General features: G+C 31.2%; 1 protein-coding gene across 2 annotated transcripts in view; it reads right to left on the bottom strand.

Annotated features, from left to right (window-relative positions):
* Positions 1–5,028: 5,028 nt before the first annotated feature.
* Ypel (Yippee-like) overlaps positions 5,029–25,254 on the bottom strand; it is a 130,856-nt gene continuing 110,630 nt past the window's right edge. The window contains exons 9-11 of one of the 2 annotated variants that reach the window (XM_080171639.1): positions 13,883–14,016; positions 11,266–11,408; positions 5,029–10,814 (exon numbers count right to left, since the gene is read on the bottom strand). In XM_080171639.1, the coding sequence (XP_080027765.1) occupies positions 11,355–11,408; positions 13,883–14,016 (188 nt within the window). In that variant the 3' untranslated portion in view covers positions 5,029–10,814; positions 11,266–11,354. The remainder of the gene's footprint in view (positions 10,815–11,265; positions 11,409–13,882; positions 14,017–25,254) is intronic. The other variant, XM_080171640.1, reaches the window with a different exon arrangement.

Here is a 25,254-nt window from a genome sequence, read left to right as displayed (position 1 = left end):
CTAGAAGCAGTTCTGACGTGCAAATTTATTGTTGAACATTAATTTAAAATAATTAACTCTTACTCAACTTCGGGACTACAAATCTTATTCCATTGATTCTGAAAGATCTTGTTATAGGTGATAGCACAATCTTCAGTACAGCTGTTACTTATTATACTTTTCTTGCGTAAATTTAGGCTAACTAAGCAGCAAATGTGAGAAAATTGAGATTTTTTTGGGAAAAACTATGAAATTTTGGATAAAAAAGTAATTTTCAAAAAAATCCACAAAAATGATCAGCTGTGATTTAACGAAAGTCATGTACTGAACCATCATTGTCTCTCGTTCATGACTACATAGGTTTTGTGAGACGTATGTCAAAAAAAACCTGTTTTCTATCCAGGACACCGGTGCATTGGGCACTTTAGAGCAAGGGGGGGGGGGGAGGTGAGTCGACGACCCCAAATGTTTAATTTTAGTTTTAAGATGAAATTTTTTTGGGGAATTTGAGGTAGTGGTACACTTCCAAAATAGTTAAAATAGGTCTATGAGAAGTTATAAGTAAACAAGAACTATATCAGCAGTTTGCAAAATCAAAGCGTACAAACACACAGAATGACAGACAGACAGATTCACAGATATTCTGTTACTTTCATATCAAGGATTAAATATCTTTGACTATTTGTTATGAAATGTGAATTTGGAAATTGTATTATCATAATATCATAAATAATATTTGATTTGTTAAACCTTGAAAACTTTTGATAATATTGGTAGATCAATAACATAAATATTTTGTTAGGTAAAAGAAATCACAAAATTATGTAGGTCTTTCTGTAAAGAACATTGATTGATTCAGTCAGTTTGTCAGTTTGTAGCTTAAGATCTCGCATACAGTTCTCCATTTCAATAGGCAAGGACACCCAAGCTTTTTTGAAGGTTGTAAAAAATCTCAACATGGGGTAAAATTAGCTTAAGAGGGTAAATCTCTTATATAGGGAGTAACCTTTTTTTTCTTTATAAACTAAAATTGTAAGTATAGGGGGGGGGGGGGCGATTTATCCTCCCACCCCCCTCCCATGTCTCAAATAGATAGATAATTTGATTGACCTTGATATCATAAACCTTGGATGATGACAGTGAACAAGGTATTCTATATTAGGCTTGTCTCAAATTACCAGTATATTTCCGGGGAATCATATATAACTAGTTGCTTCACTGCTAGCCACTAGGAGAAGATAAAAAGTGAAAATCACCCAGAAAAGTACAACCAACTCGGACCAGTATTAAATCAAGGTCTTCAGTTTCAAAACCAATAAAACCTTAATACTTTGTATTATAGGATTGTAAGTAAAAGTATCTTATTAGAACCTATTTTCCACGAAAAATAAATAAAAATCTTAGAATTAACTCTTGTTTGTCGTGCCAGGCGCTCGCCTTCGGCACCTCGGTGCCAACATGTAGTTTAAAATCCTATACTGTTTCATGTAGTTTCCCACGGAAAAGTAACAGGGTGTGTGTTTGTCTGTCTGGTCTGTGTGTCTGTACCGAAGGATCTCGCTAACCGCTGAACTGATCGGGTTCTCCTTAACAGGGCAGCTTCCCATAGGTCCCGGGAAAGTTTATAACTATTTTGGGGGAGGGTACCACCACCCTTCCAATAGAAATCGCTCCTAGAAATTACCCCCCCCCCAAAAAAAATGGGATTAGAGGGGGGAGGGGTCGACCCCTCCTTCACCTCCCAAAATTCGTTTAATTTAAAAAAATAGTTTTGGGATTCAACTACCCCCTCTCAAGTGCCCCTAGAGGCCTCTAGGGGCTTAGTCGCTAGTGACTAGTATACAGAAGAAATTTAAATGAAAGATTTTTAATTTGAAAATAAACAATACAGTTCGTCTCTTTAATGGTCATGCTGAGTTTTAAAATTTCGAAACACCATCCTAACCCTAACATGAGAGCATTCATGTTTTGGTTACAACCAATCTCTGTCGTCCTGCCAACTTTTTATAGGTTATGTTATTATGCAATATTATTATTCATCCTGCTTTCTTTATAACTAGCGGCTACGCCCCTAGAGGCCTCTAGGGGCACTTGAGGAGGGGAGAGTCGAATTTGATAAGCCATTTTTTATGGGGGGGGGGGTCGTTTTTTTAATTTGTGTTAAAAAAAATTTCTTGGGAGGGTGGTGGTTCCCGGGACCTATGATAAGCTATCCTGTAAAGGAGAACCCGATCGGTTCAGCGGTTACGGAGATCCTTCGGTACAGACAAACAGACAAACATCCTTTACTTTATTATAAGGATTCCATTTTTTTAGGGGGGGGGGGGGGTGTTGTTATATTTTCGTCGTGATTTTTCTTTTTGAGTGTTTAAAATTTTCTTGGACCCATAGAAAGTTTAACTAAGAAATATGGACTTAACATCCAGCTAAAAAGTAAAACAAGAAGGATGCAAATAAAGAGTTGGATGTCTGCTACTTAACCTCATACCCCGAAAGATTTGGTTCCCCTTAGTTATTCTGGGTTGTAGAACCTGACATTAAAGTGTCATGGACAGCAGTCTCGTCCGTTTGAGAAATTGATACTGATAGGTAAGCTACTTTAACTAAGAAATATGGACTTATCATCCAGCTAAAAAGTAAAACAAGAAGGAACTTGTGTATGGTCTGATGGAACTAATGAAGGCATGTAATGATGTTATATATATAAAAGAATACAATTTTTCAAATAATTTTTAAAAATTTTATATTAAGAATATTTTTATCTAATAATAAATTAGATTTGGCAAGCAAATTATACAAATGAATTAAAATAAAATGTTGTTTATGTGTGTGAATAATCATAAAAAGCAATTTTTTATAAAAAAAAGGAGACATCTTGCGGACAAAACTTGGACTTTGTGTTATCAAAGTTGAAAAACTACTTTTGATAAGGCATAAAATAAAGCAGATGTGTTAAAGGTCACGAAGATAAATATATATAATACAAAGTAGCTTGATGTCTGTCCGTCCGTCTGTCTGTCCGTCCGTCTGTCTGTCCGTCCGTCTGTCTGTCCGTCCGTCTGAAGCTTAAGATCTCGGTAACCACTGAACCGATTGGATTCTAATCTTCATGGTATATATACGGTCCTGTGGTGGTTTCAGCTATTTTCTTGGGGAGTGGGACACCCCCAAACCCCTCAAAAATGAAAATTTACCCCCTCAAAAAACTTGAGAACACATTAGACTATGAGCAGCACCAGTAGTAATTTTCTTGAGAATACATTAGACTGTTTTTTTTTAAGAATTTTGCGAATTCGTTATTTAAACGAGAAAATGTTTTCCTGCTGGGTAGGTGCGAAAATTTTCGATCCGTTCTGCTGGGTAAGTAATAGAAGATGTAATTATACCTCTTGGGGCAAAGCCCCTAGAGGCTAGGGGCGAAGCCGCTAGTGTCCATATATGATAGTTAGCTAAACAATATTTATGTTGAAAAATAACAATAAACTGTAATACATACATTAAACAAAAAAAATAACATGGAACCTTACACATGCGTTTTTAAAGGTGTATATTTTCATAACATGAATGCCAGACTGACGGACCAAGTCTTGTTTCAACAGCAGCTGAGATTATCATTTTCCCCATAGCGTTACGGACTGTTAGAGTAGCTTTGCTACTAAAAAATGAATGTGTAGATATTAAGAGAAATGATTACTGTACAATATAGGGGACAGGGGTTAAACAACTTTATGCAGGGGTAAAATAACTGTATGAATATCAACCAATATAGTTGGATATATTAACACTGTTAAGTCTCAAAAGAGCAAAATGCAATTTGCTAGCAGACGACAAGCGTCCCCACCACTGAAACTAGGTAGTAAATAGGGATTATATCCCGTAAATAAAATAATATCTACTGGGTCACGCCAGAGAAACATCTAAACATGTGTATGGTAATTATCGCAATGTTACAAATTATCAGAATTATAAAAATCTATTCCTACTTTTTGTGGGTTGATTTGATACAATTCCTTAACTAGACCATTGCCTTTCAAACTTTTAATACTGCAAAATATATAAATTACACTTTGAAAATATCTATTTATTTCTAAAAAAGATTTTTAAAAATGTGTTCTGATTTATGATAAATAAAACTCTAATGGCAGAAATTGAAACTAAATTTATAGAATATTGTTATCAGTGTTTTATTGTTTTATTGCTAGATTAAAGATTAGAAAATTTATATAAATTTTCCTTTAAATTGCCTTGTTGAGCACAGAAACCCCCTTCTATTATTTTGAAATAGTTGGTAAATTAAAGTAGTAGGTGGGTAAAAGATTTGCTTTATGTTCTTTAGATCAGTTTAGGTTAGGATTTATTGGGTAATGGGTAGCCTTTCCGGGTTAGGATACCACAGGTATAGTCCATGCTGGGTTTTGGCCCTTAGCAGTTTTTAGGCAGAAAAGTTACAAACTATCCACCCTCATTTATAATTTTTTTAAAACTTGGTAGTCAGTGCTCGACTGACACTTCGAGGGAAAGAACTAATTTAAAAATAACATGTAGACTTCTAAGCTTTAGGTAAACAAGCCTATCAATGCAAAACTTACTGTGCATTAGTCAACAACAAAATTGATAAGAAGAAAATAATTTAGAAAAAAAAAATTAAGTTCATAAATGTCCACGCTTGGCATGGATGATGGTGATTCCTGGAGTGGTTCAGTATGATTTGTCCAAAAACAGTATCCTGTTATAGTTAAACAATTTTGCAAAAAATGTAATTTCAATTTTGTTTAGACTTATATTCTGCCTATTCAGTTCTGACACTCTACAAGTGTTAAGGTTCGTTTGTTCTTCCATTTCAGATCTTTGCTTTTTTGGATGTTGTCATCGTTGTTTTTACAATACTTAGTAAAATTCTGAGATAAGAATATAAAGGAGAGAATTAAAACAAATCAAACTCTGACACCTTTTTAAGCAAATTCAGTTGATTTATCAAAATTAACAAAATATCAAAATAACTTGCAGAGTGTCTTCGCTTAATAAAAAAAAAAAAACAATTGCAAATAATTGTATGATAACAACATTTATTTCAGCATTGCTGTTTATTTTTATATTCATATTATTATAAAGAAATTTTCCATCTGTCTTAAACAAAAGAGACAAATAGTTTAGCAATCACAAAAAAACATTTATTTTTTACTCAAAATTTCTATGTACTATTTTTGTTCATTAAGCAAAAATGGTCTTTTTTTCTTAAACAAAAACTTTTGTTTGCCTTTGACTGGTTGATTAAAAAGTTCATTTGGACAAGAACACTATTTAAAAGCCTTTTTTTGCTTAAAGATCTAAAAATAATCTTGGAGCAATTCTTTCATTCTTACTTTAACAGAAAAATATGTAGAGATCATAAGAAAGAAATTTAATTTTCATTAAAAATTAATAGTTATCCTCTCTCTTTAAATATTGTGTTAAAATAAAAAAAAATAGTTTTTTCTCGCATCGTATAATAAACGGTTTTGTCGCGGATATAGAATGTACAACTATAAGATTAAAACCAGTTTTTTAGCCCCTAGGTGCCGAAGGCACGGGCTAAAAAAAACTGGCTTTAATCTTATGATTGTACATTTTTATATTCGTAGAAAACTGGATATAATACGATGCTAGACATAGTTTTTTCGTATGGATAAGAACCGGTTCCTATCCACCAGATTCGAATGAATACGAGAAAATAAAATTATTGTGAAAATAATCCTACATTTCTAAGTAAATTTTTAAAAAGATGTTTATGGTAAAGAGAGAGGAAAAAGTATATTGCTTTTACAATTGATAGAGAAAGAAAGACTAATAGTATATAGGACAGTTAGAACATACTTTAGACAAATCAACAACTATATTCTATTTCTATAGTTTAATTCTTTAGTTAAAATTAAGATATTTTGATTAAATGTTAAATTAAATTAATTAAAACAGTCTATAAAAAGGCTCGATAAATTTAAAATTTTAGTCTTATTTTTTTTAAATATTAATTTTAACTGAATTCAGTCTATTTTTAAAGTATTGAGAGATAGGAAAAGAAGTTCATTATTTTTAAAGATTAATTTTAAAAGAAAAAATGTAATACTAAAAATTTTGCTACTAATATTATCTTTGAAAGTTTAATCTTAGAATTCAAAGTTTTTAAATAGGCAGACATTAAAGGAGAAGAAATGCTATAATTATTAATAGATTATAGTAGATATAACAAAATTGTACAAAAGGTGTCTAATTATAATTTATAGATACAATTAACTTTCAAACATACATACATAGTACATACATAACTAATTTATTAGTAAAGAATTAAATTTATGTTGTCATATGGTAAGATTACCTAAAACATTATTATTTCATCAATTTGTCTAGGTCAGATTGCCTATAAAGATTATTATAAAAATAGAAAAATGTTATTTAAGTTTATTAGGTTTTAGGGGATGAATAAAATTTAAATGTAATTATAACTTATTTACCATGAACTTTATTCCTACAAATTTCTCCCCAAATTGTTAATTCTTACCTTAAACAAATATATAAATAACGAGAACTGGGTGTCTACAAATGTTTGCTATATAAAAAGTAATCTAAAACTATAAATATAAAGTTAGTTTTTATTCACATATTCACTCTCATTATCACAGCCACATACAATCATAAAAAGCAGTTTCTAAAACCAACAGTTAAAGTATTGTTACAGCTAAAAAAAGGAATAATTTTACATGAAAAGCTTATTGTACAAGATAATGATCAGAATCTGATGTCATGTGATCATATAATCAGTAGTCATTTTAAACCAATCTTTTACTGTTGTAATTTTATATTTTTTGCTTTGCATAGCTTAAATTTTACTGTAACAATACAAAAATTATAAGCCTTAGAAACAACTTCAAGTTATCAGAAATAAATCTCCATTCACCTCTAGTGATTGCTCCAGACATAATACTAATTACAAATAAAATATAATGATAGTACAAGAATGGACATGTTGTAAGGTTTTTCAAATTTTTGGAAGGAGCTGCTTTACAGGGGAGTTTAATGTTGATACAAAAAATTTTATTTGCACACAATGAATAATTTTTTATTTGAACTAGTTGAAATTCAAAACTGAAATAGTTAATTTATGTTCGAAAGTGAATTACTTAATATCAACATTAAAGTGTAGAATGCTAGGAAATGAACCTAGCAATCACTGGGATGTTCACTAAAAAATATCAAAGCATCAGACAAATTTACAGACAACTTGCATTAACAAATAAAGCCATCTCAGTAATATAATACACACTAGGCCATTACAGACCTTACAGTTACAATACACAAGTTTAACTGGCGCTTATTATTACTGTACAAATATGAGTTTAAAAACAAGTTTTCTTGTATTTGTTATGAAATATGAGAGGAGGGAAAAGGAGAAGGGTATAAGTGTACGACGAGAAATTTTGTGTCATTTTAAGTACATTTTAATTTTTATGTACACTAGATACAAACAATAATTTTCAAAGATTATATACAATCCTACATCCAAGCTTATATTGAACAAAAAAGCATGAAACAAAGATTTTATATTTATTTGGAAATGCTAGATAAATTTAAAATGTTTATGTGGATGATTGTTTATCAAAAAAAGTTGATGTCAGATGATTTAGTTGGTATCAAAAAAATATTTAATTTATTGGCTTTTAATTATAAAATGCTTTAATATGTTTACAACTTGTTTATAATTGGTAATATATAGGAAAAATTTGTGTTATACCTATTGTTAAAAGAAATAAAATAAAGAAATTTGTTTAAATTTGACATCTATTTATCAATAAAGGGATGAGCTTTTAATTTGTAAAAGTTACTACTCAGTAATAATGTTGCTAACTATAATTATCAAGCTAAGAATTGTTCCCTATAGGAATAGAGTTAAGCGTTATTTTACAATATACACAAACATTTTTTTTATAGTTTTTTTAGATAAAATTTTAAGAATTAAAACAACTACTATAATCTGAAATTACTCCTTGCTTTGAGAATTTGAAAATAAGTAGAAGTCCAAATAATAATATTTCCGCAACACCAGATACTAATTTTAAAAGATCACATTTTATTAACTATGAATATAGAAAACTAAGTACTAAAACATAATTCACAGCAATTTCAGATTATAAATTACAATAGAGTATTTAGGATCTAAACTTTTTAGATGAGAAAAGAACAGTATCAAAAATAGCGCATTTTTTGCCAAATGAAAAGAGATGAAAAACTAGAAAAAGAATTGAATTTCTGTTTGGAAGATCTAATGGTCAAAATTATTACAGAAAAGTAAAATATCTAAAGTGGTTTCATTTATTTAATTTTTAAATTTACAAGGCCAAGATCATTTTGTAGTTCAAAGTTCTCCAAATATAAAGTATCAAATTAAATCCACTTTAATTAAATTTAATTTCTTCCTGACTAAAATTTAGTTTTAATTAGACATTAGGATAGGGTTTAATATAACAATATATATAATTATGAAAGACAAGTAACAACTGGAGAAAATATGTCGTCTTTGCATTACACAAATACACAACAATTATGTGAAGAAATGTGTGTTAGGTGTGTATATATTAAAATGGCTTACAAATTTGTCTTTTATAATCTCTGTTTTCTTGATTATTCTCCATTGATGAAAAGATGTGCAGAAATGGCATTTTAAGTAAACCTATTTGAACCTTACTGTTTTAACATTAAAACAATAACATATTTAGTTGTTGAAACAAAAGGTGTAATACCTTTTTACACCTTACTGTATAATTATTGTTATCAATACAGAACATAATAAAATATTTTTTAAAAAATACTTATGATTTGAAGACAAAATAAATTCTGTTTAGGTTCCTTTTTGTTGCAGAAGTTTAGTCATTAAAAAAACAAAGTTGTAAGACATTTTAATCTTAGAATAATGATATATATAGGTAGATACTACATAACAATTCTGTCAGTAATATACTGGGTGATAGTGTCAAAGTGTACACAACTATTAAAATTGATAATAGAGACAAGTTTTAGAGATATAAGAAGAAAAATGTCTACTTTTTAAGTTAGCAGCACTAGAAGTAAATTTTCTATATAAAATTAGTATAAGATAAATCTAAATTATGTTCAAGATGGACCTCAAAACAGGTAAATTTTAGGAAATCTTAAACTTGTAATAAAGAATAAACTTACAAAATATTTTCGTTTTGCTTTTAAAGTAAAAATTATAAAGGGACAAAAACTATTATGAAATCCATCTTGAATATTATATAGCTACCTTTAATAAATTTTCTCCCAAATACATCTTTGAAAAACTTAATATAAACATTTAAACACCGCAATAGGAACAGATAAAATTTTTGGATGAAACAGTCTTTAGATTAGCATAAAATCACGTAGAAGCAAGCAAAATTAATTGAACTGAGCCAAAGTAGCCACAAATGTGCAAACTATACTGGATAAGATAGACAAAAAGTTGTTTTTTTTATTTTACTTTGGCTCATTTACTGAAAATAATACATTTTACATACATGGGAAATATATTTTAAAACATTAAATCTAAGTTTTAAAAGACTAAATGATAGATGAAATGATTCAAAACCTCAGGTCTTAGAAGAAATGATTTGTAAATGAAATTAAATGCTGATACTAAAGTTAATTTTCTAATTTTAAGAATTAGGTTTTATTTAAAATTTAATGGATAAAAATTTTGCTAAATCATTATGAACCTATATCTATCCTAAATTGATGAAAAGATGTTTTGGAGGGAAGAAGTGGTTATCATAAACTGAACTGGGTTTTTAAATCAAGGAAATTATGTTTTAAGATGAGAAATACCGTGACAATAAACAATTTACGGCATTTTCGCATTCGAGGTTGCTAACTTAGAATCAAAATAAATGCATTTATAGAAAAATGTACTTATTTTTATAGTTTTTTATTCTAAGTTGGAAACTTCAAATGCAAAAAAGCCGCGAAATTGTTTATTGTCGCGGCATTTCTCATCTTAAAACATAAAACATAAACCTAAACGTATATTTCCTTTATTTAAAAACCCACCTCTGTGGAACCTAAAGCACACTATAGATATAACATAGTTCTTACAACACTGAATTACCTAATTTTACTAATCATTTTCACTGAAAAATTAGGCTTTCTCACAAATATTCAACATAAATGAAAAAGTTTTGCCAGACCCAATTTTATCACAGTCTCAACCTTTAAAGAATGAGTATGTTTGAAGCAGGGGCTGTGTTGAGATTATTTGGATGGGAGTTGTCTCCCATCTAAATGTTAATCTTACACTAAAATGAACTGCTTAAACATTTTTTGTGGTCTGGGGAAAACATATTTCTCTAAACTTTTTGCCATTGGCAGCTTTGCGCTTGGTTTTATCTTATTCTTGTTTCTGAGTTGTTAAAATAGTAGGTTTAAACAGCTTCATCGGATAAATGAGGACTGAGATTGTTTATTAATCAGCTGACCTGTTGAGTGGCTTAAAGTATCACAATGTGTTTAGTAAAAACACTCCTGACAAAAGCAGCAAATCAACTGAATTAAATTAAACACACAATCTTGATTTTGAAACCGGTTTTAAATTAGTTAAAACTAGTTTTTAGCAGTGTGCGCTTTAGTCCAGTACAAAGGTTTTATTTTGTCACTTTACACATGGTTTAAATAATTTTTTTATGTATATGAAAAGATTTTGTTTATATATTTGTAAATTGATGATTGAAGTTCTATTATTAAAATTGTTTTCTTTAACATAAAATGGTTTCTCTTTTTCTGAATGGTGATCTGTAGCTTTCAAATTTTCAAATCTGAAAAAACAAACATTGGTAATGTTTAAAATTTATTAGTTTTGAACATTATTAAAGACACCCACTAAAATGTTTTTTTGGAGAGGGGTGTAAATGAATAAGAGGATTAGGTTTGACAACAGAGGGGAGTGGGTTGTCTGCTTCCAACTATAAATATGGTAATCATACTGTTTTATAAAAAATACTCAAGTAAGTACCAGGAAGGGAGCTATTTATTACACTAGTCCTCAAAGTTTTATAATAACGTTTTCTTATTTGTTTGCTTAACAACTTTAGGGACTTTCAGATTTCAATTGGTTGGTTCATTTGATTAATGTCCGAACGTTTCAACCACTGATTCTAATCTACAGAAGGAGTAATTTTGTGTATCATCATTGGGGATGTATATCAAATTATCCCTAATAAGAACAGTCTTTTTGTAAAGTAATAGAAGTTACTGCAAGATAGTTACCTTTGAATAATTTAGCGCAGTGGTATAGATGTTGATGTTGGGCTGTGCTATTATTATTGTGAGCTATTACTAAGGGGGCAGTGTGTTTTCTAGCTGGTCCGACCACCTCCACCACCCACCTCCTCCTTCTCCCAGCCATTCTCCTACAAGAAAAAGATGATTTTTATTAGTTCAGAAACTTTTCATTTATCAATTTCTGGTTGACTATAAACTTTACAACTCTTTTAAAAATAAACAGAATATCTCAGAATTTCTGTTGTGAAAGTAATTTTTAATTTAGTTAGGTCTTCAAGCAATAGTAACAAAAGTCAAAAGAAAATCTAAAATTTTTGAAAAAGTTATATTATTAGTTTGTCATTTGTTACACAAATATTTTACATAAAACCTTACCTATAGTTACATTGACAAACAAACACTTCAAATAAAGGTACAATTTAAATTTAGTAATATACATTTGACATAAAAAAACTTTCATAAATTCTTTTCGTATAAAGAACAGGTTATAATTCCAATATTACTTCATAGGAGACAGGTTTAAGGAGTGGAAATTTTTTCTTTAATAAAAAGTTCTTCTTGTTTTCAAGATGTTTAGATCTTATAAACTCAACCAAAAAAGACACATTAAAGATAGCATAATGTAAAAGATAACAAAGCTAGCTGTAAAAATATAAATAGATTGATATATATCTTTGTATAATACAGAAAAAATAGACTAAAAGGAATCTCTGAACTATTGCCTAGTAGCATAAAGTCAAAAGGTACTTTTTAAAAAGTCAAGGCCATTTAGAGCTAGTTTTATGAAAATTCAAATCATGTATTTGTTTTAATATTTAAAAGGTGTGTGTAATAATTTACTTTATGAAAAAAAATCTGAACCTACAATTCTCAAATTTTTAAGAAAGTTAATACATTGGAACTGATTCAAATTATTGAGTATTCTAAAAAAATTGAAGGATGTAAAGAGTACAAAGGGGTCACTTTTTCGCTTACTTTACAAAATAAATTGTGTTAGAGCTCAGTCAAATGCGCTTAGTAAGTCAAACTGTAGTTAATCTTGACCAAATTAATATTCATGAAATCTTCATAATTAAGAACAGATTGACTAAACGCTAACACAAAATGAAAAATACGCCAAAAATGACCCTTTCTTTACAATTTACCTTTCTGTTTGAAAAATACTGTTAAGCCATTTGCATAATAGACATAAATAAAATAGTTTTAATCCAAAAACTTTGTATTTGAACACTAGACTTGCCTTTTAGTGTTACATAAATCTAATTATAGAGTGTGTGAGCTTTGGACATTCACACAACACAGCAACTCATCCTTGCTATTAGTAGGTTATTCAAGCTAAACAAATTTAAGTATTTTGAATTGAGATTTTGAACCCTTTCCAACCCCTTACAAAATAAGCTATAGTGTGTAATCCTTTTTCATTTTTAAGAAGTTTAGTAATTCTTTATATTCAGTAAATGCTAAGAACTAAAATTGAAGTTAGCTAAAAGGATAAAAAGTTTCATATTCATTATTTGAGAAAATTCTAGGGCTTGGTAAGTGACCCAGCCAATATATATCATAATCAACTTTGGTTTACACAGGGAGGGAGGGGATATTGGGTTGAAAAGTACAATGGTATCAATATTTGTTGCCCTAAAACTTTAGACACTTTTACTAATGCTTCCAAACTTGTAATATCCAACCAAATTACTCTACAGCAGATGAGGAAATTTTTCTGGAGATGTGCATTATACATCAATTTATCATCCATTGTCTTATCCATTATGATCCATGGGTAGTTTTACACAACACAAATATACAACACCTGTTAAACTTTGAGCTTTAATTTTATCAAAAAAAGTGAAAGACATTTAATATGAGGTATAGAGTTTTTATAAATATAAGTTTGAAGGTTTTTATAAAAGAAGTATTTATAATGTCAACAAATGTCTCTTTGTTTAGAGTGTATTTGTATGTAATATGTAATAGAATCATACTGATAAATACAAATAAAATAGTACATTGATACAACTATGTACATATTTATCATATTGGTTATGTAATATTAAAGGTAGATATAGGTTATGAAAGCTTGTAATCTAATTAGAGACTTGAAACAGGACATATAATTATACCTATAGCTTTAAATAAAGATGGTTAATGGGCATCATAAGCTTTTCCAATATGACTTACAAACCGATTAATGTCCGCTGTATTAAAACCTATTTTCAGCAATACTAAAAAATTATGTTTAGCATACAAGTTTTGTTAGACCAAGCCTTCGGCCCCTCAGGGCTAACAAAACTGGGTTTAATCTTATACATTTTCATTCAAGAGTAGTTTACCTTAAAACCTAATTCTTAGGAGGAGGGGGGGGGGGGGGGGGGCAACCCTAAAGCTTTTACCTCTCTTTTTAATTGTGTGAAAGGTACAGTTATAAAATTTAATGACTTTTTAAAAGGCATAGGTATAAAGGTAAATCCAGGTATATTTTGAAAAGTGCCTTATGAATACCAAATAACATTTTTTGTCTTTCTTGGCTCCAAGCACAAAGTAACATTTATTATAAGTTTAGTTAAGCTAATTATCAGGGAAGCTTTATTGAAGTAAACTAACAAACCTTTATCATGTGTGCCAACTCAATGATGAATTTTCCCTCCTTGTACTTTTGGCTGGACTCGAAGGCATGCTCATATTTCCATCCTAATGTTGTCTTACAACAATCACAGTAGATATCAGCCACGGCGTGCAGACCTAGATAGATAGATAGATAATAATCACAGTAGATATTAGCCACGGCGTGCAGACCTAGACAGATAGATAACAATCACAGTAGATATCAGCTACGGCGTGCAGACCTAGATAGATAGATAGATAATAATCACAGTAGATATCAGCCACGGCGTGCAGACCTAGATAGATAGATAGATAATAATCACAGTAGATATCAGCCACGGCGTGCAGTCCTAGATAGATAGATAGATAACAATCACAGCAGATATCAGCCACGGCGTGCAGACCTAGATAGATAGATAGATAATAATCACAGTAGATATCAGCCACGGCGTGCAGACCTAGATAGATAGATAGATAATAATCACAGTAGATATCAGCCACGGCGTGCAGACCTAGATAGATAGATAGATAATAATCACAGTAGATATCAGCCACGGCGTGCAGACCTAGATAGATAGATAGATAACAATCACAGTAGATATCAGCTACGGCGTGCAGACCTAGATAGATAGATAGATAGATAATCACAGTAGATATCAGCCACGGCGTGCAGACCTAGATAGATAGATAGATAACAATCACAGTAGATATCAGCCACGGCGTGCAGACCTAGATAGATAGATAGATAGATAATCACAGTAGATATCAGCCACGGCGTGCAGACCTAGATAGATAGATAAGAATCACAGTAGATATCAGCCACGGCGTGCAGACCTAGATAGATAGATAGATAACAATCACAGTTGATATCAGCTACGGCGTGCAGACCTAGATAGATAGATAGATAACAATCACAGTTGATATCAGCTACGGCGTGCAGACCTAGATAGATAGATAACAATAACAGTAGCTACCAGCCACGGCGTGCAGACCTAAACAAATGTCGTATTTATATCATATTATTTAAGTTAATCATGTTATTTTAGTAAAATAATAGCTATATGTAACTCTACCCAATGCAATGGGTGATGACCCGGACTGGCATTCAATTGGGTCTTTTAATACCTTCCAATAGCGTCGGAAATATAAACATAGGAAAGCCACTACAAAAGAGCAGAAAACTACTTGCTAGCAGACGAAAAAAGGTCTCCTCCAGTTGGGTTATATAACTATACCTTTATATTTATTATCATACTGCTATGCTAATGAAATATTTATATGGACACGTTTTTATATACTTTCACTGTCCTCTGAAGTTAGAGGGGCAAGAAGGTTTAAAGATACAAGCATTGTTAAGCATTGTTGAGCATTGTTAACCCCCATTTTTTAAAATAATTTTTAAAAAGGAAGGGGGGGGGGGGGTGGTTTTTCTCCTTTACTAACCCTTACGGGGGCCTATTCTTGAGATGGGTTTTTGAAAGATGAATGCCGCGTTTTTTTGACATTTTTTAGACATTGATTGCTTGAACGAAGACGATAGAATTTCAACAGAGTATACAACTTAAGAATTCAAAATTTCAAAATTATTAGTTTAGCCATTTGTATAATGTCTAATACAGCTCTAAAAAGATGCATTAATTAATATGCAGCAAAAAAATTTTTTCCATGAAGGCCGTACCAACAAAAGCGAAATAATTAAATAAATAGTTGTATACTATGTTTAACTTAGCGAATCGAAAAAACGCGGCATTCATCTTTCAAAAACCCATCTCTGGAGAGCTCTAATTCTGTTGGACTTCTGTCTAAAATAAAGCAATAAACAATTCAACGAAGTCGAATACAAGCGCGGAGGGGAGGGGGGGGGGGTTATCAATGCTCAACAAGGTACTTTTTGTGAAAGGGACTATAAACTCATTTAATGACTTTTTGAGGTCGACTTAATATGCTTTATGTCAACTTAATAAACAACTTAAAAATGTATTTAAAGTCTTTTATGAACTAGCTAGGCAAGATTTGTTTTTTCTTAACATAGTTCTATTACTGTAAGACCTAAGCTGGATCTTTAAATCATTTCAATGGTGCGCCAAATCGGGGTGCGCCGAATTTCAGCCAATCACAGCGCGGGATTTCGTAAAATGTTGTGCTCTCATTGGTGGAAAGTTAGCTCACCCCGATTTGGCGCACCATTGAAATGATTTAAAGATCCAGCTCTGCAAAATTTCCACATATCCTTCCAAGAATTTAGTGTTTGTGACAACCTTCATTTTTCCTTTTAGTCAAAATTTTGTGTCCAATAATGTCCAATAGATAAGATATGTTGTGACGTCACTCTTAGCATCCGCAATAATTAAACACAAAAGTAAACTTTCCTCTATTTCCTTTTATGTACATTTTATCAGTATGTGATTTTTAGGGAAAATATGAAGGAAAATATTAGGGATTCCGATGATTTATCTAACTACCTAACTATCAGTTTATTATGCTACATATTTATTTACCTTTTACCCATAAATTTACCGACAAACGTCCTACTACGACAAACGTCCTACGCGACAAACGTCCTAAGCGACAAACGTCTTACTGCGACATCTCTTAAGTAAAACGTCCTAAAAATTTAAAGGTCGAATTTTGTAATGCAAGGATGTATCGGGTTCGAAACCATACCATTTGATAGCCAACACAGACTTTGGGAAAACTGTCGGACAGATTTTTAAAATTTAGCCTATGGTTAAAGTTATTTAAAAAATAAATTTCAGTTAAAGATTATTTTCCTGTGTTTTATCGCCATTTTGAATTTTATATTGATAAGTATTCTTACAATTACAGGATTTTGTCCTTAAATTTGGAAGATTTTTTTTATTTCATAATTTTTGAAAATTTTTAGGACGTTTTACTAAAGAGATGTCGCAGTAGGACGTTTGTCGCGGTAGGACGTTTGTCGCTTAGGACGTTTGTCGCGTAGGACGTTTGTCCTAGTAGGACGTTTGTCGTATTAGGACGTTTGTCGGTGTACCATTTATTTATTTATCTATCTACCTTTTCATCCATTTCTCTCTCTATCTGCACATTTAGCTACCTTTCCATCCATTTATCTATATATCTATCTATCTATCTACCTATCCATCCATTATCTATCTATCTACTACCTATCTATCCATTTGTCTATCCATCTATTTATCTAGCTATCCATCCATTTATCTATGATTCTATCTACCTTTCTAACTATCTACCTTTTTCTAAAACAATCTACTAAGAAATCAATATAGCTATCTATTTACCTTCATTTCCATCCATTTATCTCTCTCTCTCTCTCTCTACCTACCTTTAACATCCCTTTATATACCCTACCATCTATTTAAGTATCTATCTACCTGTGAGAAGAACCCTCTCCTTGGCAGGTCCACAGCCAATATTAACCACAGAGTTGAACATATCTATCTATCTATCTACCTGTGAGTAGAACCCTCTTCTCAGCAGGTCCACAGCCACAAAGGCTCTAGCTTCTTATAAAAGCGGGAAGTTTGTAAATATTTTACTCACTGCACTAAATCGTTACAATTTTCATGAGAAATACGCATTTTATAAGGCATAAAAAACGCTCTAATTTTCGTTCTATTTAACGTAATTTTGTAATTTTTTTTGCTGGTTATTTCATTTTACATATACTTTTATCATTTTATCAAAAAAATATTTATCTTTTTTCATCATTTTTTGGAGAAATTAATGCTTAAACTAAGGGTATCTTTAAACGCAAAATTGACGCACTTAGAATTAATAATGCGTATTGAGTACAAAGGGGGGATAATTTCAAGACATGCATGTTCCAAAGATATCTTTTTTTCCATAAAATTTTAATGTTTAGTCCACCGGAGATTACCCTGAAAATCATATATCAATTTAGGAAGATAATTTTTGTAGAATAGTTACTGAATTTACAACATTATGTACTCTAAAAGTATAGTTAAGATCAAAGGCGTGCAAAAGGTTGGTGTAGGGGTTGTTTACACCACCCTTGTAAAATTAATAGGGATGGATACACCTCCCTAGGTGTCCACCCATGTCCACCCTCTTGACAAGAGCCTACACCCTCAGATACACCCCTCTATAAATTCCAAGGGGGTGTAAAGGAAATAAATTTACACCCCTTAAAATAAAGAGTTGGGGGGGGGGGGGAGGTTTTTAAGGCGGGTGTATAAAATTAAGCCATTGATTAAGATAATTCTATGCTATCTATTTTTAGATAAATTAATCATTAATTTCCAGACTTAACTAAAAAAAATCTTGCAATATTCTGTACAACTGTACTGTACAAATTTTAATCAGTAAATAAAAGTGATTGACACAAGAATGAGCTCTCATACATATGTAATTAAACCACAGTTAATACCTCTAAAGATCTTGATTGATATATATTTATAACTTTTAATATTGTTTACAATAGTGATTAAAGTTAATGTTAGGTAGGGAGATATTTCCCAATCCTCTTTTTAAAGTTTGTAAAAATGTATTACTTATGTAATGAAGTTTTGGTGACATACTTAAATAAACTATCCTTGATTTTGGTTAAAGGGAGCTGTTAAAAGTTGTAAGTGTCAAAAAATTTAGGTGGTTATAAATTAATGGAATATAACCTGATAATATTATCATTTATGTACAAAAAGATTATAGATACAGTATTACACTTTTTTTCATAAGTAAATTGAATAATTTTTTTTATTTTTTATTGCAACACAAGGTTATTTGTTAATCTCCTGGTACAAGATTCAACATTATTATTAGTTAAATCTAATTTTCTATTGAAACAAGCATTCAACCATTTTTACAGTATTATCGATTTTAATATGAATTATTAAATATGTATTATTAACCCTTAACAGTCGGGCCCCTTGCCGCACCTTAATCAGTTGGTGATGGGGTGGGCGTTCAACGCTCCCCCCCTATTATCTCAGTTCCTATTAGACCTAGAGGGCTAAATCTTTTTTTGTGTAAGTCCCCTGTTTGATAATAAATTTCTGACCTTTTATAAGTCAAAGTCAATTTTTGCTTAGTTCACCTTTTTATTTAACAACCTTTTTTACTTAAAAATTTTAAACGGCTGTAATTTGCTTATTTTTGAAGCTAGAAGAACAATTTTTTTACAGAAAATGTTTATCTTTAAGTAAATCTTATATTAGAAATATCAAATATAAATTTCAGCGGCCGCAGCAGGCGGTCAGCAGGGAAAACGGCTGCGGATCTCTATGAAATTTAGATATGTTATGTTGACATATAAGAAAAGCTTTACGTAACTGAAGCTTTTTTGATGCTGGGGGGGGGGGGGGGGGGGTTCTCCGGAACCACTTGATGAACCATGCAAATTTTTTGGACTTAAGCTTTTAGGGGTATGAACATCTTATGGTTTCAAAGTCAACCCCCATCCCCTAGCCCCCTGGGGCTCAAAACCCCCCTAAAAATGAACATAACCTTAATTTTCTCAGAAACCATTTGACCAATAGGGATGATTTCTTAAACTTAAGCTTTTATGGTTATAAACTAACTTCTAGTTTAGAAGTCAGCCCCCTGCCGCCTACTCCTAGCCCTCCGGGGCTCAAAAAAACCCTAAAAATGAACCTAACCTTAATTTTCTCAGAAACCATTTGACCAATAGAGATGAATTCTTAAACTTAAGCCTTTATGGTTATAAACTAGCTTTTGGTATAGAAGTCACCCCCCTGCTGCTAACCCCTAGCCCTCCGGGGATCAAAAAAACCCATAAAAATGAACCTAACCTTTATTTTCAAGGGGGTGACTTATAATCTAGGAGTTAGTTTATAATCATAAAAGCTTAAGTTTAAGAAGTCATCCCTATTAGTCAAATGGTTTCTGAGAAAATTAAGGTTAGGTTCATTTTTAGGATTTTTTGGAGCCCTGGAGGGCTAGGGGTTGGCGGCAGGGGGGCGACTTATATTCTAAAAGTTAGTTTATAACCATAAAAGCTTAAGTTTAAGAAATCATCCCTATTGGTCAAATGGTTTCTGAGAAAAATAAAGGTAGGTTCATTTTTAGGGTTTTTGGAGCCCTGGAGGGCTAGGGGTTGGCGGCAGGGGGTGACTTATAATCTAGGAGTTAGTTTATAATCACAAAAGCTTAAGTTTAAGAAATCATCCCTATTGGTCAAATGGTGTCTGAGAAAAATAAGGTTAGGTTCATTTATAGGATTTTTTTAAGCCCCAGAGGGCTAGGGGTTGGTTGCAGGGGGGTGACTTCTAAACTAGAAGTTAGTTTATAAGCATAAAAGCTTAAGTTTAAAAAATCATCCCTATTGGTCAAATGGTTTCTGAGAAAATTAAGGTTAGGTTCATTTTTAGAGGGGTTTTGAGCCCCGGGGGGCTTGGGGGTGGGGGTAGGGGTGTTGACTTTGAAACCATAATATGTTCATACCCCTAAAAGCTTAAGTCCAAAAAATTTGAACGGTTCATCAAGTGGTTCCGGAGAAAACCCCCCCCCCCAGCATCAAAAAAGCTTCAGTTATGTCCCCCTTTTACGTCTCTAAGTCAAAAATTGCGGCCAGAGGAGCCTTTTAAAGATTTCTGGAGACCTGGAGTATCAGGATCTGCAGGTTCATAGTTGGAACCTGAAATTGACTTGAACACATTTTATATGTGGATGTACTACTATAGGATATTTTAGTATTTTGGTAAGATAAAATGCATTGTTTTAGTCAAAAAATATTTTTGCCTTTTACCTGGATGACCCTGCCAGGTTTGCTGTCATTCTGTGCTCGCCAAGATGGAGATATTAAAAAAATTCTAACTCTCAAATATGTGTCATATCCATACTTAAAAAGCCACGCAGTTTGGGCTCTTTATCTTTTACACACAGAAATTGAGATAGAAAAAACCGGAGGGGGGGGGGGGTTAACCTTAAGGGTTAAGTGTAGTAGTTATGCATGACTCACAAAGTAGTTAACCCTTACAGATCGGGGGGGGGGGCTCCAAGAGCCCCCCCCTCTAGTTTTTTCAATCTCATTTTTTTTGTAGGTAAGATGGAGTGCTGTGACTTCATGACTTTTTAAGTTTAGTAATTATACGTCGGCAAGAGTTGATTTTATTAGGATATCTGGTCTGTGTCGGTCGTGGTTTCCGGTCAAAGTCGGTTGGGTAGCACCAAAATTAGAAAAAAATTCTAAAAAAATCTTAATTTCTACATTATGACTTTTGTGTATAAGGAGAAACCTAAAATTTTTTTGGTGAATACTTAGATATCAATGACCTTCTGAGAAAAAATGTGTTATGACCGTTTGACCGCTCCCTGACCGACTTTATGACCGATTTTTGTCCGGCTTTTACTACAGACATATATCATGAATATCGTGGCTTCTATTACAGCTAGAGTCCTATAATTTTTTTTGGTAAATCCTTGAGCAACATCAAACAGATAAAAATATTAATCGGCGCCGCCAACCGCCGTTTTACCGCCGTAACCGCCGAAAATGGCGGTTTCCGTTATTTGCCGTTTTTTGGCAATGATCAGAAAAAGTAATTTTTTTGTTATGAAAAAAAAAGTTCGTCCTAAAATTTGGTCATCCTAGCTGCAAAATTGGCTGCTCTATAGCTGTTTTAAAATTTAGCGGCTGGCCGCTAAAAAGCGGCTAAGGAGCGGCCTGGCTGCTATGACTAGAAAAAGTAATTTTCTCTAAAAATACACATGAACCACCAGAAAAAAATTTTACGTCTTTATCTGTAACAGTAGCCGAGATAGAGGGGGGGGCTCTTGGAGCCCCCCCCCCGATCTATTAAGGTGGGAATTGGGGCCCGAGCTGTAAGGGTTAACAAGTTGTTAGTATTTAGATTGATATGTCAAATAGCAATAATGGGAAGTAAAGCCGAAGTGATAGATGAATTAAAAACTAAAGAAGAGTATGTAGGGTCTAAAATTCATCTTTATGTAGAAAGTGAGAATTTATTGACAGAACATAAATGTAAAATTAATGAATTATCCGACGAAAACATAAACCAGCTGCACAGATCATGGATATATTCAAATATAATTCCAGCAACAGTGAATGTAGAGATTTTCAGGTATAATATCTTTAGTTTTAAATTGTTTTTAACCTATTTTTAAAAGGTATATTAAAATAAACTATGACACCAGTAGAAAAATAGTAGAAAAATACCAATAGGCCCCTAAATAATTTTTTTGGGGTATTTTAAAGTTTATTTTTTACTATAGATTGAGAAAGTTTTGACAGATCATAAATTTTTTTTTTATGGAATAAAATTCTTAGCTTTTAGAGTGTTTTTGAACCACTTCATTATGCAATCTACATTTTCATAGATTTTTTGTCTATGTTAGTCCATAAGTGTACAGCTTTACAGTACATTGTTTCTATTTGTTAAAGCAACATATGTGATAAAAGAAAAAAGATTCTTTTTAGAGTAAAATGCTTATATATCAATCAAAATCTATATTTTTTGATTTTTTACTGATCTTTTATGTGTATAGTTTTGATACTTTTCATTTTAATTAAATAAAAATTATTTAACTATGTTGGAAATAAGTCACTTTGTGAAAACACTCTTTCGGAAATTTAAAGAATTAAAGATTTCTTATTGGTTAATTCTGAATCATCATAGTTTGCATGTTAGTTTAGTGATATATTTTAAAAATTAGATTTTTAATGAACTTTCATAGATGAAATCTAAAGAACTAATTTAACTCTATACTTGAATACAATATTAATGAAGCAAAACACTCTAAACCCTGTACCAATTTTCTATGCAATCTACCAGGGACATCCAAGCTTTTTATTAGGGGAGGTAATTTGTGTTGTTGGGGGGGGGGGGGGGTGTAAAATGGCGCTCTGCAATTTTTTTTACTCCCATGGGGTAAAATTTTTAGGGGCTGTAATTTAATAATGTGAAAGTACCTACATAATAATAAAGTACTGTAAAATATTTAGTAGTATCTCATTCCTATACATGAAAACACAATAATTAACTCACAAGTCTTGCTAACTCATGACACAATATGATTCTCCTTTAAAGTGTAGCTTCAAATAGGTCCTGGTAGGGTTTTTAACTAGTTTTAGGGAGGGTACCACCACCCTGGCAGCATGCCTAAATAAATTGCCCCTAGAAAAAAATTTGATATTTTGATAATTACTGAAATGTTTAATTGATCTATTTTATGGAAGGTAGACAATTATTTTGATTGAAACATTTTTTTCTAAAAATTGGGAAAATGTTACTTCCTTGTTTAGACACACCCATTGCATTGTTTAATTAAAGGGCCATTGCAATCATAACATGTATTTTTATCATTTATCTTTTAAAGATAAAATAAAAATCTTTAAAGTGATTAATGCATTAATTATCATGAAAAACAGTATAAGTTAGAAATTAATGAATTTTCTAAAAAAGAAAGATCAGAAAAAAATTTATTCTACCCTTATCTTTGACAAGTATTTAGTTTCATCCATAAGACTGGAAGTCAGCAGCTGTCCTCTAGAATGGTAAAAAGAGCAAAATAAACGTTTTCCCATAGATCTTCTTTGGATTTGCATAATAAAGTAGATCATTAAAAAATACAAAAATATAAGGTGCGGTAAGGGGCCCGACCGTAAGCGGTTAATTAAGTGAATCAGTCTGTTAGACCAAAATGGTAGAAACTCAGCAGATAGACGAGACAGACAGACAGGCCACGGTTGGACCCTCAGATGTCAAAACTTTATTTTAGTGTTTGGCCAAAATGACTTTGCAATTGTATCTGTAAGTACGTCTAATAACACCCTTTGCTATTTTTAAAATCCTAGAAAATTTTTTTTGCAAGAAAATTGCATAAATTCGCAACCTTTTTTAGAACCACTACATAACTCGAGTTTTAAAACTTTTTATATAAAATCCTTTTTACAAAAAATATCAATAATTACTTAAAATTAAACCTGAAAGAAAAAAAATCTCATTACACGTGGTTATTTGCATGTTTTAGGTCTTTTTTTGAGGAAAGTATAACTTCTACATTTTTGACAATAATTATATTTTTTTAACATTTCAAAGTAAAATATAATAAAACTTAAATGATTTTTCTTGAATTATCAGTTGAAAATTTCATCAAACATGCAATTTAAGTGATGAAAATTTAATAAAATCATTTTTTGAATGTTTAGAATTACCAACAAAATTTAAAAACATTTTAACATATAACTTCAAAAATCAATAACATTTTATAAAAAGATGTTTCAAAAAATAAATCATTAAAAGGTATTAAAATGCATTTGAAATTACTTAAAATTAAAACGAGAACATCTTTTTACACTGTATTCTGTGTGATAAAGTTTAAATGACATGATTATTGAATGAAATATTTCCTAAACTCATTAAGCCTTTTTGTGACTATATTAAAAATAATTTATTTTGTTTTGTATTGTTTTTTTATTCAAATATTTGACAAAATTTTCCCTACGTCAATAAAATAAAGTCAGTTTTTTACTGTTTCCAGCTTTTTCTTTATAATTATAACAATTAAATATAATATAAATCTTCATTATCTTTTATTTGAATTATCATACACATTAAAATGTAAAGTATAAGCTAGAATAGCACTTTTTTCAACGAATATTTTAATGACATTATATCAAAATAATTCCTCTTAAATATCACACAACATATGATTGGGAAGTATAGCCATTTCTTGGAGGTATAATATTTACAAAAATACCATTAATTCTGTTTTTATCAGAAGTTAAAAAAATTTAACAATTCTAAAACAATGGTTGGCTGTCTAGATATTGAGTACACTAAGACTACGGCTCTGTTCTATTGAAATAACGTTGCAAAAAGAGGGGTTCTGAAAGTAATCTACCTAATTATTTTTAAAGAACCAACAAGTACTGTCAGTATCTTTTTTCTTGTAATCTAGCAGACAATCAAATCATAACACAATTTTCATGATAAAATATTCAGGTTTCTACTTCACATTTTAAAAAATATACTGATCAATAAAATGTTCAAAATTTTACTTTGTACTAATTGAAAAAATATGTTGTAATTCTTATTTTAAAGTTACATTTTTATCCCTGACAAAATCATAGACGACTTTTAAAGGCATCTTATCTAAACTTTTTGAAGAAAAACTTAAAAACGTTAATTAAGTATTAAAACTATTTTCTTCGATTTTTCTGAAGTTATTATCGCATTCTATGGGTTTTTTATTATCATTTACTTATATCGAAAGTGCCAAACATTGTACCCTAACTTATTCATTTAATAAAAAACCAAGCGTGAGGCAAGAAGAATGATCAAATTACAGTTTGACCATAATAGACAATTCATTAAATAAAATCCAATAGAGAACCTGTGAATGATCAGACAGATGGAGGGATAGACAGACAGACGG

This window comes from Acartia tonsa, chromosome 9 (assembly GCF_053477335.1).
Source record: "Acartia tonsa isolate MP-2025a chromosome 9, ASM5347733v1, whole genome shotgun sequence".
Lineage (NCBI taxonomy): Eukaryota > Metazoa > Arthropoda > Copepoda > Calanoida > Acartiidae > Acartia > Acartia tonsa.
This window is presented reverse-complemented; position numbering and strand designations above follow the sequence as displayed.